At 41.2% G+C, this 16,239-nt stretch overlaps 1 protein-coding gene across 3 annotated transcripts in view; it reads right to left on the bottom strand.

Moving 5' to 3' along the window:
* Positions 1-9,733: 9,733 nt before the first annotated feature.
* Positions 9,734-16,239, bottom strand: part of LOC145342900 (SWI/SNF-related matrix-associated actin-dependent regulator of chromatin subfamily E member 1-related-like) — a 43,702-nt gene continuing 37,196 nt past the window's right edge. For all 3 annotated transcript variants that reach the window (XM_080188476.1, XM_080188478.1, XM_080188475.1), the window contains one exon: positions 9,734-15,017. In XM_080188476.1, the coding sequence (XP_080044602.1) occupies positions 15,005-15,017 (13 nt within the window). In that variant the 3' untranslated portion in view covers positions 9,734-15,004. The remainder of the gene's footprint in view (positions 15,018-16,239) is intronic.

A 16,239-nucleotide genomic window follows, 5' to 3' on the forward strand; every position in this document is an offset into this window, starting at 1 on the left:
AAAACAACCCTCTACAACCACCATGTCATCAAGTCAGTTTTTCATCCATTTAGCTACCTCACCCTGGGTCCAACGAGATTTACTCTTATGCAACAACCTACCATGTGGTACCTTGTCAAAGGCCTTGCTAAATTCATGTAGACAATATCAACTGTATTGCCCTCATCTACCTTCTTGGTTACCTCATCAAAAAAACTCAAATTTGTGAGACATGATTTTCCACTCTCAAAGCTATGCTGACTGTCCCTAATCAGTCCTTGCATCTCTAAATGCCTGTAGATCCTGTCTCTCAAAATACCTTCCAACAACTTACCATCACAGATGTGAGGCTCACTGGCCTGTAGTTCCCTGGCTTTTTCCTGCCACCCTTTTTAAACAAAGGCACATTTACCACCCTCCAATCTTCAGGCACCTCACCCGCGACTATCGATGATTCAAATATCACTGTCAGAGGACTCGCAACTTCCTCCCTAGCGTCCCACAACGTCGTGGGATGTACCTCATCAGGTCCCAAGGATTTATCTACATTAATGCGCTTTAAAATTTCCAGGACCTACTCCTCAAGGCATCGCTATTTATGTCCCCAAGTTCCCTAACATCCATGCTTTTCTCAACAGTAAATACTGATGAGAAATAATCATTTAGGATCTCTTGTGGATCTGCACATAGATGACCTTGTTGACCCTTAAGAGGCCCTAATCTCTCCCTAGTCACTCTTTCGGCCTTTATGTATTTGTAGAAGCTCCTTGGATTCTCCTTTGACTTGTCTGCCAAAACAATCTGATTTCTCTCTTAACTCTACTCCTACACCCTTGATACTTTAAGGGATTCACTTGATTCCAATTGCCAATAATGTCTTGTGCCTCCTTCTTCTTCTTGACCAGGCCTCAATATCCCAAGTCATCCAGCGTTCCCTACTTCTACCAGCCTTGCCCTTCACTCTAAGAGGAATGTGTTTACCCTGAACCATGGTTAACACACTTTTGAAAGCCTTCCACTTCCGAGATGTCCCTTTGCCTTCCCACAGACTCTCCCAATTAACTTTTGACAGTTCCTGCCTGATACCATCAAAATTGGCCTTGCCTCAATTTAGAATTTTAACGTTTCGGCCACACATCATTCTCTAGAGCTATCTTAAAATGAATAGAATCATGGTCACTGGTTCCAAAGTGATCCCTCACTAACACTTCTGTCACTTGCCCTTCCTTATTTCGCAACAGGAGATCAAGTTTTGTCCCCTCTCTAGTCGGGCCATTCACATACTGAATGAGAAATTCCTCCTGAATATACTCAACAAATTTCTCTCCATCCAACCTTCTAATACCAAACCTGACCCAGTCAGTGCTGGGAAAGTTAAAATCCCCTACTATTACCACTCTAACTTTCTTGGCGCCATCTGCAATCTCCTCTCATATTTGCTCCTCAATTTCCCGCTGAGTATTTGGGGCCCTATCAAAGTGATTTCCCCCTTCTTATTTCTCAGTTCTTTCCATGTACACTCATTGGCCGAACCCTCGGATATATCCCCTCTCAGTACTGTCGTGACGTTTTCCCTAATCAATAGTGCAACTCCCCCTCCTCTCTTATCTCCTTTCTATCTTTCCTGTACCCTGGAACATTGAGCTGCCAGTCCTGTACCTCCCTTAGCCATGTTTCAGTGATTGCTATGATATCCCAGTCACACGTACCCATCCACGCCCTGAGTTCATCCATCTTGCCCGTCAGGCCTCTTGCACTGAAATAAACTCTCTGTCTTGCTTTTGCCTGATCTGTCCGGTGTTAGGATCACTGACTTTACTACTTAATATGCTCTCTTTAACTCCTGTGTTGTCCTTAACCTTCTCTTCTGTCTTCCTATTGCTTTGGGTCCCACCCCCGTGCCAAACTAGAGTGGCTCTAGCAAATCTCCCCAGCAGGATATTAGTCCCCCTCCAGTCCACATGTAACCTGTCCCTCCTGAACAGGTCACCTGTTCTTCAGAAGAGATCCCAACAATCCAAAAATGGTTCTGCCTCCTGCACTAGCTCTCAAGCCATGCATTCATCTGCCTAATCCTTCTATTCCTACTCTCACTAGCATGTGGCACTGGTAGTAGTCCTTGATTTGTGGATCAAATGTTTTGTTTTTTTTTTAAAACTAGTAGCAGTTATAAATTCAATCAGAATAACAATGTATTTTGGTTATCATACAAGTACAGAAAGTAGTGTGCACACATCAGCTGGTCAAAATCTCAAGACATGCAGAGAATCCCAAACAAGTTCATGAAATAGGTGAGCTATGCCAACAAGAACCATAGAATCCCTACAGTGCAGAAAGAGGCCATCCCGCCCATCAAGTCTGCACCAACTTTCCGAAGAAACATCCCTCCCAGCCCTTGCTCTCTGCCCTATCCCCATTACCCCACACATTTGCAATGCCCAATCTAACCTGTGGGAGTCTCCTTTGGACTGTGGAAGGAAACTGAAGCACCCGGAGGAAACCTATGCAGATACAGGGAGAACGTGCAAACTCGACACAGATAGTGATGGAGATCAGAATCGAATGTGGGTCCCTGGTGCTGTGAGGCAGCAGTGCTAACCACTAAGAAGCCCAACAATGCTTCATGGGAGAAATTAAAGATCCCAGGGTTGACATTTTGGAACATTGACATATCCGTAAATTGTCACCTCACGAATTTCAAATTAGACACAGGCAGCAGTGTAATGGTCCTGTCGGATAAGAAACCGTGACTTGTGAACCAATGTCTTTAGACATCAAGTTCCAAACCAAAGATATGTTGCAAGCTGAGTTGCAATATGGGAACAAAAAGGAGAAATTAAATATGCTCAAAGACCAGGAATTTGCTCTCCTGAGCAGAAAAGCTTATGTCAACTTCAATCACATCCAAAAGATCGACAAGGATTTGGTCCATAGAGTCATGAGGTAGACAGCACAGTAAAATGCCCTTTGGTCCATTGCTTATGTGCTAGTCAAAAACAAGCCATCTAACCATTCTAATCCCACTTGGCCCATAGCCTTGTATGCCTTGGCATCGCAAGTGAATATTTAAATATTTTTAAAATGTTATGAGGGCCTCTGCCTCCACCACCCATTCAGGCAACAAGTTCCAGACTCCCATCCTCTGGGTGAAAAGGTTTTTCCTCACATCTCCTTTAAAGCTCCTGTCCTTTGCCTTAAGTCAATGCCCCTTGGTCATTGATTCCTCCATCAAGAGGAACGTTTCTTCTTGTTTACTCTACGTCCCTCATAATTTCATATATCTGAATCATGCAACAGAACTCCTCCCCCATCCCCCAGACTCCTCCGCTCAAAGGAAAACAACCCCAGTCTATCCAATCCCTCTTTACTGACCTCCAGCAGGATTTTCCAGTCTTGGGACGAACGCGGCCAGAAAATCCTACCCCATGACTCTCGATCAGGATCAGTCAGGCCACAGCTGGAATACTGTGAACAATTTTGGTCCCCTTATCTAAGGAAAGTTATACTGACATTGGAGGCAGTCCAGAGAAGGTTGACATAGAATGGCATAGAATGCCATTGGAGGCTGTCCAGAGGAGGTTCACTGGGTTGATCAGAGGTTTTGAAGGATTTTCTTAAGGGGAGAGGTTTAGTAGGTTGGGCATGTACTCAGAAGAATGAGGGGCAACCTTATTGAAATATTTAGGATTCTCAGGGTACCTGGCAGGGTAGATGCTGAGAGGTTGTTGCCTCTTGTGGGAGAGTCTAGGACTGGAAGATATAATCTCAGTGTAAAGGGTCATCCATTTAAGATGGGAGGAATTTCTTCACTCAGGGGATAGCGAATCTGTGGACTTCTTTACTGCAGAAAGCTGTAGAGGCTGGGTCGTTAAGTATGTTCAAGGCTGAGATAGACAAATTTCTAATCAGTAAGAGAATCATGGGGATAAGGCAGGAAAGTGGACTTGAGGGTATATCAGATCAGCCGCAATCTACTTGAATGGTGAAACAGACTTGATGCACTGAATGGGCTACTTTGAATCTTATGTCACATGGTCTCAGTTGAGGGGCCATAAGAAAAGCTTTGGGATGCTCAACTTTATAAACAGGGGCATAGAGTGCTAAAGCAAGAAAGTTAAACTGAACTTTAAAAAAAAAGCACTGTTCAGGTTTCAGCTGGAGGATTGTGTTCCATTTTGGGTTTTATGGTTTAGAAAGGATGTCAATGCATTGGTGAAGATACAAAGGAGAGATTTACTAAAACGGTACCAGGAAGAAGCCAGGACTATTCTCCTGAAAGCACAGCATTTGAGAGGAGATTTTTAATGGAGAAGTATTCAAAAACACAAACAATTTCAATAGTAGTAAATAAAGGGCAACAGTTGCTAATGGCAAAAGGATCAGTGACCATAACGCACAAGTAAAATGCATCAGAAAAGACATGAGGAAACATTTACAAGTATATATATTTTATATATTATGCACAGCACACTGTTATGACCTTAGTGTCAGGACAATTAGTAGGGTAAATATGCGGGATTATAGGGTTAGGGCCTGGATGGGATTGTTGCAGTGCAGGCTCGATGGACCGAATGGCCTCCTTCTGCACTGTAGAGATTCTGTGATCTTGGAAGCATGGTGGAAGCAGGTTTAATGGTAATTTTTAGAAAGTGAGATACTTGAAGGAAGATAAAAGAAAAGGATGCTGGAGAAAGAAGAGGGACTTATTGGACTGCACTGCCAAAGAGCTGGCATGATGAACCAAATGGCCTCCAGCTGTGTGGTACAATTCCATAAACAAGCCCAGTTCATTTACAGTGAACTGAAGTCCCACATCCTTGATGCCATTTTACTGAATCTTTTCTTTAACCTCACACAGACTACACTCTAATAACTTCAACTCTGCCTCAGGCTTTCTTCGCATAAGTGACACTCTGGATCTCAATCCTGGTGGAAAAGCAGATAATAAGCACTTAACAAGTGCTGTAAAAGCACAGTGGGATGATGCAGTTAATTAGTACACACTTTCCACCTCTGGGATCCATGTCTGATTTCAACCCAGACTGCTTGTTTTAATAGTCCCAACTAAATTGAATTTTACGCAGTTACAGCACAGCTTGTATGGAATGCTGGCCAAACGCACAGATCTGTTCACCATCTAGCATCAAGCATTCTGTCTCAGAAAGGAGACAAAGATGCTTGTTGTGAAAATAGGAGAAAAGAAAATCATGCAATGGTGTTCCTCTGAGGTTGAGGTTAACGCACTGATTCATGCAGACTCAATTTTACTTTATACCTGGTCTATTTTTTTTTCAAAACCTTACCTCTTTCTGTTGGGTTAGTTGGATTCAGATTTTATTTTTGTTGCCTGGCAATTCAAAGTTTTCTGGGCCAGCTACTTTCCAGTTTTCAATGACTGAGCCAGAATAAATGCCTAAAATAATAAAAGACATCAATTCCAAATTATGTACATTGATGGCAGGATGGCACAGCAGTTAGCACGGATACCTCACAGGGCCAGGGACCTGGATTCCGGGTTCAAGTCCAGCCTTGGTTGACTGTGTGGGGATTGCATTTTCTCCCCACGTCTGAGTGGGTTTCCTCTCACAATCTGAAGATATGCAGGTTAGGTGCATTGACTATGCTAAATTAACCCTTAGTGCCCCAAGATGAATAGCTAGTCCCCTTGACACGAAGAGGCAATTTAGTACAGCCAATCCTAACCCGTAGATCCTTGGACTGTGGGAGGAAACAAGAGCACTCGGAAAATACTCTTGGAAATACGGGGAGAACATGCAAAGTCCACACAATGACCCAAGTTGGGAATTGAACCCAGGATCCTGGCATCGAGTGGCAGCAGTGCTAACCCCTGTGCCACCATGCTGCCCGAATCAAAACGTTCATTCTGTTTCTGTCTCCACACATGCTGCCAGACCTGCTGAGTTCTTCCAGCATTTATTGCAGAATTCCAGCATTCAGTGTTGTGTTTTTAAGATGAAAATAGAGATTGGCCAAAATGTTTAAAATATTCTCTGACAAACACAAGCAATGAAAATCATGCCCCTCTAAACAGATTAGTATTTCTAAAAATCATTAATGGGATGTGGAGAACACAATCAAGCTTTGTTCTGAATGATAGCTTCCCGAATGTTTTTGAAAGTGGGCTCATGCAGGCAAGTAGCAGGTGTCCTACTGCACTCTAGACTTCTACCTCATAGATGGTACAAAGGCTTTGGGAAAATCAGGTGAGCTACTCACTGCAAAATTCCCGGATTCGGACTTGCTTTTGTAACCAACATATTTATGTAGATAGTCCAGTTAAGTTTCTGAGCAATGATGACCACTAGATGCTGGGGCAAATCAGCAGTGGCAATGCCATTGAATATCACGAGGAGGTAATCTGACTTTTTCTTTAAAGTTTATTTATTAGTGCCACATGTAGTATTGCACTAATACTGCAATAAAATTACTGTGAAAATCCTCTAGTCACCACCATCTGGCACCTACACTGGTACACTGTGGGAGAGTTTAGCTTGGCCAATGCACCTAACCAGCACATCTTTTGGACTATGGGAGGAAAACGGAGTCTCCAGAGAAAATGCACAGGTAAATCGTGCAGACTCTGCCCAATGACCCAACTCGGATTATTGAACCCTGGCCTCTAGCATTGTGAGGCAGCAGTGTTAACCACTGTGCCACCCTTTGTGACTAATGATTACCTAGTACTTGTGTGTGTATATGCCTGTGTCACAAATGCTCCTTGCCATTTATGAGCCCAAGCTGGAACACTATCAAAGCATTGCTAAATGTGATCATGGATTGCTTCAGTATCTGAGTTGTCAGGAGTGTGGTGGTACAGTGGTTAGCACTGCTGCCTCACAGCACCAGTGACCAAGGTTCAATTTGGCCTCGACTGTTTGCATGGAGTTTGCACATTCTCCCCATGTCTACATGGGTTTCCTTCGGGCGCTCCGGTTTCCTCCCACAGTCCAAAGATGATGATTAGATTGATTTGCAATGCTAAATTGATCCTAGTGTCAGGAGGATTAGCAGGATAAATGCGTGGATTTTCAAGGAATAGGATGGGCCAAAATACCTCCTTCAGTACTGTAGGTTTCCTATGATTCTAATAGTATTAAAAACTGTACACCAGTAAACATCCCCACTTTTGACTTAATGCTGAATAGAAGATCACTGCTGAAGCAGCTGAAGATGGTTGAACCAAGGCCATTGCCCTGAGGGACTCCAGCAAAATTCTGCAGCCAAGACATATGGCCTCCAAAACCCTCTTCCATTGTGCTAGGTGCAACTCCAATGAGTGGAGAGTTTGTCCAATTCCTGCTGATTTAATTTTTATTGAGACTTCTTGGTGTGCAGTACTACTGTGGATGATGCTGTTAATACATATTTGCCGTGCTGTAATTTTGGTTTCAATTTCTAAAATGGGTGAACATGCATGCAAGAATCAAAATTTTACTTCAGCTAGCTAAGACCCATTCTTCAAAACACAGCGTTTCCATAGCAGTGAATCAGGGTGTTTCAGATTGCTGCCTCATTATTGTCCCTCCGGGTTTCTGTTCTTCCAAATAGGATTAATTTACTCATTTTTACTTCAGTGCTTAAGTGAGAAATCATGGTGACAAATTGTTGTTTGACTAATTTACTCAGAACACTAAAGTCATTAGGTGCAATAGAAAATGATATAAATTAATTTTTAAAATGGAAAACATCCCTGTTAGATATCTTTCTTTTATATCCATAGTTTACCACAGGATTTCCATGTTTCTGGTCTGGTATTTTGGGACTGTGTGTGTGTGGTTACCTTGCGAGCTTTGGAGCAGATGGAGCATATGATAAAATCATTGCAATTTAGTTTTTGCACACTTGACATTGCTATGAGCTGGTTCGATATTTTTAGTTGTCCGGGTGAAACAGCAGACTTTGTGGCAAATTTTCCCGTCCGCCCACCAAGAAAATCTTTGCAGGCAAAAGGGCGAACCATGGAAAGGTCTGTTAACGTTGGGCAGGACGTTCCAGTTTCAGGACAAGCACAGCCAGAACATCCTGCCCTTGGACTCTCATAAGTTGACGATGAACGGATCTGTCATGAAGCGTAGCTCCAATTTGTTTCCTGGCCTGGTGGTAGGTAGCACATAATGTCTATTTTGTTTTATAGGGTTGCTCTGTAGTGGTGGTAATACCAGAATTTAACTGAGCCAAACAAGAAGACACACATTTATCACAATCATAAACATCGGGAAAACAAAATTACTGACTTCAATTTTGAATCTGAACTCCCAAGTTTTCAGTGTGACTAATATCCTCTATGGGTCGTTTTTAATGCAGGCGAAGGGAGTTTCATGCATTGACGGAGTGGTGGGTCAGTCAGAGCTCCATAATGCCTCCTTTGTGGATGGCCCACGACTCTAAGCAGTCTTTTCCACAATCAAAGACTCCAGAACAAAAATCCCACATTCCATGAGCTGCTGGCTAATGAGAGGCTGGCAGTTGATTTTTTAAAAAAATCCAATTCTATCACCTCTAAGTATTCCTTGCACTTGTATTCTATAGGAAACAAAAATGTCCATCAGGCATGTGTTAGTTAATGCCAGCGTTCCCACCAATAGCTGCCTTAAATTTTTAACCATGCTACCAGCGTCATCCAGCCATCCAGTTCAACATATGAGCTTAATGCCTAATGAACAGGCCTTTGCACATCTCCTCCATTGCCGTTTTAAATCAGTGATAAACTCCTGATCACAATTTTCATGAGTCACAGGACAGATTTCTCACCTTCGATGATTACAACTTGATTTCTCCTCTATTGGTTCTTAAAGTACCAAGGTACTTCCTCCTTATGGTCTAAATTAATGATAATTACAGTTTTGTTTTGAAAGACGAAGACGGTCACTTACTGAAATATCTTCACGGACACAACCCATTTGCCTCTGTTAACATCCTTGAGTTGCCTCAAAGACAGGATCAACAGTGCTGTGTTCCCTCAGTGTTGCACTGAAATTTTAATTTAGATAAAGCGCTCAAGTGTCTGGAGAGGAGCCTGAACTTTTGACCTTCTGGCTCAGCTATTTATCCAAGTTAGCACAAGAACATGAAAAAAATATTGGAGCAATCATAAGCCAGATGGCCCCTGAAGTCTGCTCTGCAGCAAGATGAAGATCTTAAGATCCCTCAACTCCACCTTATTCCCAGATCTGCCAAACCTACAATGATCAGAATAGCAGATACAACGAAATCTAAATAAAATGCAATTCATGTTTATAATTTTATTTATTAGTATCACCAGTAGGCTTACATTAACACAGTAATTAAGATACTAAGGTGAAAATCCCCTAGTCGCCACAATCTGGCACCTATTCGGGTGCACTGAGGGAGAATTTAGCATGGCCAACGTACCTAGCCAGCACGTCTTTCAGACTGTGGGAAGAAACGGGGGCATCTGGAGAAAACCCGGGCAGACATGGAGGACACTGACCCGGGCCAGGAATCGAACCTGAGTCCCTGGCGTTCTGAGGCAGCAGTGCTAAACACTGTGCCACCCCAATTCATGATGCATTTGCTACCAAACCAAATATAGGAATATTTGCATTCTGTTGTCATTTTAAAAAAAAATTGGGAGGACCTTGGCTGAATCCTCTCCCCAACCCCCAGAGGAGAATATTAAGTTTTTGCTCTTAGTGTCTTAAGATATGAATTTATATAATACATATAAAATCAGACTAGAATGAAAATCATTCCTAGCATCAATCTTGGCAGATTGAGACAAACAGTATCAGGTGTTTATTGCATGTTGTATAACCAACTGCTACATTTTTACCATCACACTGAACTACATTAGAAAATTAATCGACAATTATAGCTGATAAAACAGCTTGTTAATGTAAACACCAGTAAACTTGATGAAATAAAAGAAATTCACTTAACTGGAATTAATCAAACGCACTACATTCCTTGAACAGTACATCAATCAAGACTGAATGGTGTCCTTTTACTGAATATAAAAACACAGGGAATCATTGAAATCATACAACTGATCCCAAAGATTACACTGCTGTCACAATCAAACATAACTTGCTATGTAGCCAAGTCTTTCACCTGTCATGTACATACTACAGCAGTGTTTACATTTGTTAAAAAATGTAACATTAATCAGTCACCTTGCAGTGCTCTCCTTGCTTTGTGTAATCTAGATAAATCAAAAAGCCTTCACCGCTATGCTTGAACTACCTATCGCTCTTTTAACCCATCATTAACTCTGAAGCTGCATGCATCTAAATCATCTGAAAATAGGCAGAAGAATGATGTTGAAGTTTGCCAACGATGTCAAACTAAGGGCAATACAAAACGTCAGGGAGAGAGCCAAGACACTGCAACAAGAGATGGATGGCAGATTGGGCAGACCAGGTGGCGGCTGCAGCACAACACAGGAAGACGTGAGGTTGTTTTCTTGAGAAAAACGAGAGCAAAAGAAGGAAGTGTCGACCCCAAGCAGCAGCAAATGTGTGTGTTTTGTTTCAGCAATTGGGCTCAAAGTATTACCTGGGCATAGCAGAGAGGGATAAATCAGATGGGGTGCATCAAAAGCCTTCAATACAGCCCATCTGATTGTCTATTTATAATGATGGAAAAAAAAATCATACAGACTCCATTATGAGCCACTATTCAACCCACCCTGTTTTTCTATGTACTCCACCCAACTGATGCTTTACACATGAGCACTGAAGAGGGAGGTTTGCTGCACAACACAGAGTAATTGAAGAGTAGTAATGCACAGATTTTTTTTTAGCAGATATGACAAACATTCAATAGGAAAAACGAGATTCTTGATTTCAAATGGGGAATTTACGGTAAGAACTTAAAAGCATTCTTGACATTAATTCAGTCACCAGTTGCAATGTGGCATAGATCTGTGTGTACCGCACCACTGGAAGGAAAGGTTGGGAAAAATTCACGGATTACAGCAAGAATATTAGCAATAACTGAAAAGCTTCCCCACCTGCATCCTCCTCACAAACACAGGTAATCACAGAATCCCTACAGTGCAGGAAGAGGCCATTTGGCCCATTGGGTCCACACCGACCACAATCCCACCCTGACCCTATCCCCATAACCCATGCATTTACCCTAGCTCGTTCCCCCTGACACTAAGGGGCAATTTAACATGGCCAATCCACCTAACCCACACATCTATCTAATGGAGGGACCCACTAGTTTTTCAAAACTATGGAAGATTTTGAGACCATTAATAATAAAAGATTATTTTTGCTGCATGTGGAACTAATAAAACTCATGAAAAGTGCTTGTGTTAAAAATAGTGACCATTGAGGCAGACAATATCAAAAGAATTGGGACTTAAAATGGCATGAAAATAAAGGGAGAACAAAGGTAGAGAAGTCTAAAATTAGAGGGCATAAGCTTAAGGTGAGAGGGGAGAAACACAAAAGGGTCCAGAGGGTCAATTTTTTCACACAGAGGGTGATGAATGTCTGGAATAAGCTGCCAGAGGTAGTACTAGAGGCGGGTACAATTTTGTCTTCTAAAAAGTGTTTAGACAGATGGATAAGATGGCTATTGAGGGATTATAAGCCAAACATAGGCAACTGGGGCTAGCTCAGTCGTTAAAAAAAGGGTGGCATGGACAAGTTGGGCTGAAGCGCCTGTTTCCATGCTGTAAACCTTTATGACTCTGACAAGAAAAGGAATTAAGAGTTGCACGGCAAGAACTAAGAGGCCGCATAGTCTCTTATGCTGCTGTAAGTTATCCAATTTTGATTTAAACCTCTCATGGCAATAATGGATAACCAAAGAAGAAAAACCTTGCAACAGGAACATAAATGAATCAGTGTAAACGTTCTTCATGATATTAAAAATACACACAGCAAACGGCTCACAGCAAATAAATATTCACACCTTTGCTCATACATTGCACTGGAATACATGATGAGAACAGTAGAAAACTTTGGATTCTTCCTGCATGTTCACTTCATATAAAAGGTCTTGACCAAATCCACTTCATTTTAATATTCCCCAATAATAGTTGGGAACAGTGATCAGTCACACATTCTGTAAAGTACCCATCCTGAAGAAGTTCCAGCTGTGCTTAACAACTTGCTGTAGAGTTAACCTTCTTAACTAACATCCTTTATCCTTGTTCTACAAATTATACTAACAACAGCTACTGACAGTAGTTAACATCATCTGAATATTCAAAAAGCAATGTAACAATTTGTATTTATATTGCGCCTTTAACCTAGTAAACCATCCCAGGGCATTTCACAGGAGCTTTCTTGATACTGATCCAGATGTGAAAGGTTAGAGAAGATGACCAAAATCTAGTCAACGAGGTAGGTTTTAAGGAGTGTATTAAAGAAGGGGAAAACTTTTTTGTTGCTTGCCATTTTAACTCAGCATCCTGCTGCAGTTTTGTTGCAATCTCTCCCAACTACGGTATAACATCCAACACATTTTCCCTCTCTTTAGTTCTGAAGAAGAGCCAAATGAACTCAAAACACTAACTTTGTTCACTACCCCTACAAATGCTGCAGATCTGCTGAGCTTTTCCAGCATTCTCTGTATTGTTGGGGAAGAGGAAGAGTGACCCTGGCAGCTCAAGTAGAGATGCCAGCATTGGACTGGGGTAGGCATGTAAAGTCTCAAAACACTAGGTGGGCATCACCTGATGAAGGAGTAGCGTTCCGAAAACTCATGATTCCAAATAAACCTGTTGGACTTTAACCTGGTGTTGGGAGACTTCTTACTTGGCAGCTGAAGGCATGACCGCCAATGGGCAGTGATTAAAAAATGACAAATAGGCCAAATGGAGGAGCACATCTAGCTCAGAGGATTATAGGCTGCAGAAGGTTACAGAGACAGGGTAGGGCAGGGCAAGGTCAAGGAGAGACGTGAGAAAAAAAGATAAACCATTTAAAATCCAGGTGGTGTTCAAATAAAAGCCAATGTAGGTCAGGTGAAAAAGGCTTTGTGTAACTTCGGACAAGGGCAGTGAATTTTGGATAGCCTCAGATGAGCAGAGGCCGGGCTTGAGTCGGGCAATGTTACAAAGATGGAACTAAGCCATGGCACAGGTGTGTGTTCAGAAGATTCAAATACGACACCATTGTTGTGAACAACCTGGTTCAGCTTCAGAAACCGCCAGCGAAACTGACGGAATCAGTGGACAAGAAACAAGAGTTTGTGAAGGGACCCAAAAGCAATGGCTTCAGTTCTCCCAGTATTTAGTTAATAGAAATTTCTGATCATCAAGCAATAAATGCCTAACAAGCGATCTGATAATTTGCAGACAGATGCCCTCATGGTGGGGGAGAAAGGACCCTGTGATTTTGGAGGTAACAGTCTCAGAGTGCGAACATGAACTATTGCAGGTAATTCTCTGGTTACGACTCTTTGGAAAAAACTGAAATCTTGGGTATGTAGTCCCACCCAGTTCGAGGACAGTGAAAAAGCTCGAGAGGTGTGGTCAGCCATTTAAAGGGCCGCAGACAGATCGAGAAGGAGTAATTTACTTTAATCATTTGTTCACGACATCATGCGTCGCTTCCGTGAGATCCATTTTGATACTGTGAATGGGGCATAATCCTGAATGGAAGGATTTGAACATTGAAAGGGATCATAAACAAGACAGGGTCAGAGAGGGTTGGGGAGGGGAAAGAGAAGAGTGAGATAGGAGAGAAACTAGGGAAAGATGCAAGATCAAGATTAAGAAAGGTGCAATCTTAGAGAAAGTTTGACTTGGTGAGCCAGAGGGAGGGAGAGAGAGAACTGGCACTCGGAGTCAATAAGATGGTCTCAAAATGATCTGCATTTTAGTCTCTCTCCATTTTAAAACCACCTGGCACTTGTGCTGTAGCCTTCAATACATTTTTAAAAATATTACTACCCTGTAACAATCATTAAATAAAAGTTTAGCTAGTGCTACATAGGAGTATACGGTAAAAGAGAACTTATCACTGAACTGTGTATTAGTATGAAAAAAAATTTTAGTTTAACAGATACATGAAAGGATCACTCTTAAGATAACACCACGTCAGAATTCTGATAAAGTGGAAGACCTTATGAGGTTCACCTTTACAGTATTACCAAACCGCAATGTATATCACTTTGCAGAATAATCTAAAATGAGTTTTTCCTATATAGACCCCATACAAGCAAACAACTGTTGTTACACACTCAGCAAGCTTGTAAAACAATCAACTCCATTTTACTAAAGAAAAATTCATTCTCAACAATAATTTAACCTACTTGGAGTTATAATTTGAAAGAAAATGAACTGGTATAAATTCTTAATAAAAAAAAACGAATCTGCGATAAAATTCACTTCACCAGAACTTTTCCCTGAAGCTGGCTGTAAGTAGTAAAAGATCATTAGCTTATAATTCACTAGTTACAAAATATGACTATCAACTTGCAAATGGCACTGCCTACTTCCCTCCCTTCACACAACTAATGGCTGCTTCCAAATCTGGCATACTCTCTTATCTATGAGTTTCAGGTTTGGCTACAAAACGTTAATACGAATGTAACTTAATACTTACCACCTTGTTATGGTTAAGTTTACAATGCAGTTTCTAAACTATACAATGTGCAAGCACAAAGGCATACTAATTATAAAAGTTAATAAAAACTACAAAATCAACTCGGAGGTCACAACCTGCATGATGCCATAGTTGACAAGAAAAATTGTAAATGTAACAATAAATTGCCTTCAGTAGCCTAGTCACTAAATCTTCAACCAATAATCCTATTTGTTTTCTTTTAATTCAACTTTAGCTTTTCTCTTAAAAGCATTTAGTGTTTAGTCTGTTAGTCCATTCAAATCCCCTTGCTTTGATCTTGAACGATGTGCAGGCTTGTAGATCTGTATAATTAGTCCCTAGTACAAAAGAATAACTGCACCTTCTTCACAGAGTTGTAGCAATCTCTTGATTAAGTTCTAAGAAGATAAAGGAAGCTGGGATTTCAGCAACGTGGACATCTGTGAAGCATCTTCATTGGTGACGTGCTTATTGTTCTAAGGCCCATCACTAAATCAAGAAAATACAAATGTAGGCAGCTTGTTAAAAGATGCTGAGGAATAAATCGAATATGAAACTAACTTAAATCAACACATTCTTAATCATTACTTATGGAGGAGGACAGAAGACTGGTGGTTTAGATACAGCACTTAATTCTACCATATTCTGCATTGTCTTCAAGGAACTGTTATGAAATAAAATAGAAAAGGTTCATCTAGTACCATATTTCAAGTCAAATCCCAGGAAAAAGACAAAGCTCAGAATTTCAAAGCACAAATAACAACTAACTCCAGCAGTCATTTTCTGCACCAAAGAGTGAAACGATTCAAGAAACAAGGTGGATACTTCTTTTAGGCCAGCATATCAAAACCTCAGATAAAAATGGAATCGGAAACATCAATGGAGATTAGAATTATTCCCAGATCAATTAAATCATCATAGTCATCATCCAGAGTGTTAGGGATCACTTTATGAAGCCACATTAAATAACTTTGTGGAGCAGTGAGTTGCAACCAAGGATCAGGAGCAAATGCAAAAATCTAACATGATCTTTTAATCCTACACATGTTACTCTGTCATCGAGTATACATCTGTCTTTTCATAATGTGAAAGTCATGCAGCATGGTGACACAGTGGTTAGCACACAGCACCAGAGAACCAGGTTCAATTCCGGCCTCAGGTGACTGCATGGAGTTTGCACGTTTTCCCATTTCTGCGTGGGTTTCCTCTGAATGCTCCAGTTCCATCCCACAGTGCAAAAATGTGTGGGTTAGGTTGATTGGTCATGCTCAATTGCCTCTTAGTGTCAAGGAAATTAGTGGGGTGAATGCTTGAGCTTGTGGGGACAGGGCCTGGGTGGGGTTGTTTTCAGTGCGGCCTCAATGGTCTCTTTCTGCGCTGTAGACATAACGTACACAAACACTGCAAATTATTTAGCACCAATGCCATTGTAAAACCTTTCTCTACAATTCCCTGCAAGAGTACAGCATTTTTTCCATTTCAAATTCATATTGATCTCAGATTAATACCCAATACACGATATCTTGCTTTTTATGAGTGACTTGTAGAATAGTCCCAAAATCAAAGTTATGAGAATTATTTTCTCCCTCAGGCCTCATGGTTGGGAGCATACAGTTACAAGCTTGTGACTAAAAAGAGTAATTCAGTAATATTCTAAATGTCTTTCATGAATAAAAAAGTACAAAAACTTCTGTGATAAATTTCTAATTCA

This window comes from Carcharhinus amblyrhynchos, chromosome 5 (genome assembly GCF_965287045.1).
Source record: "Carcharhinus amblyrhynchos chromosome 5, sCarAmb.v2.hapA, whole genome shotgun sequence".
NCBI lineage: Eukaryota > Metazoa > Chordata > Chondrichthyes > Carcharhiniformes > Carcharhinidae > Carcharhinus > Carcharhinus amblyrhynchos.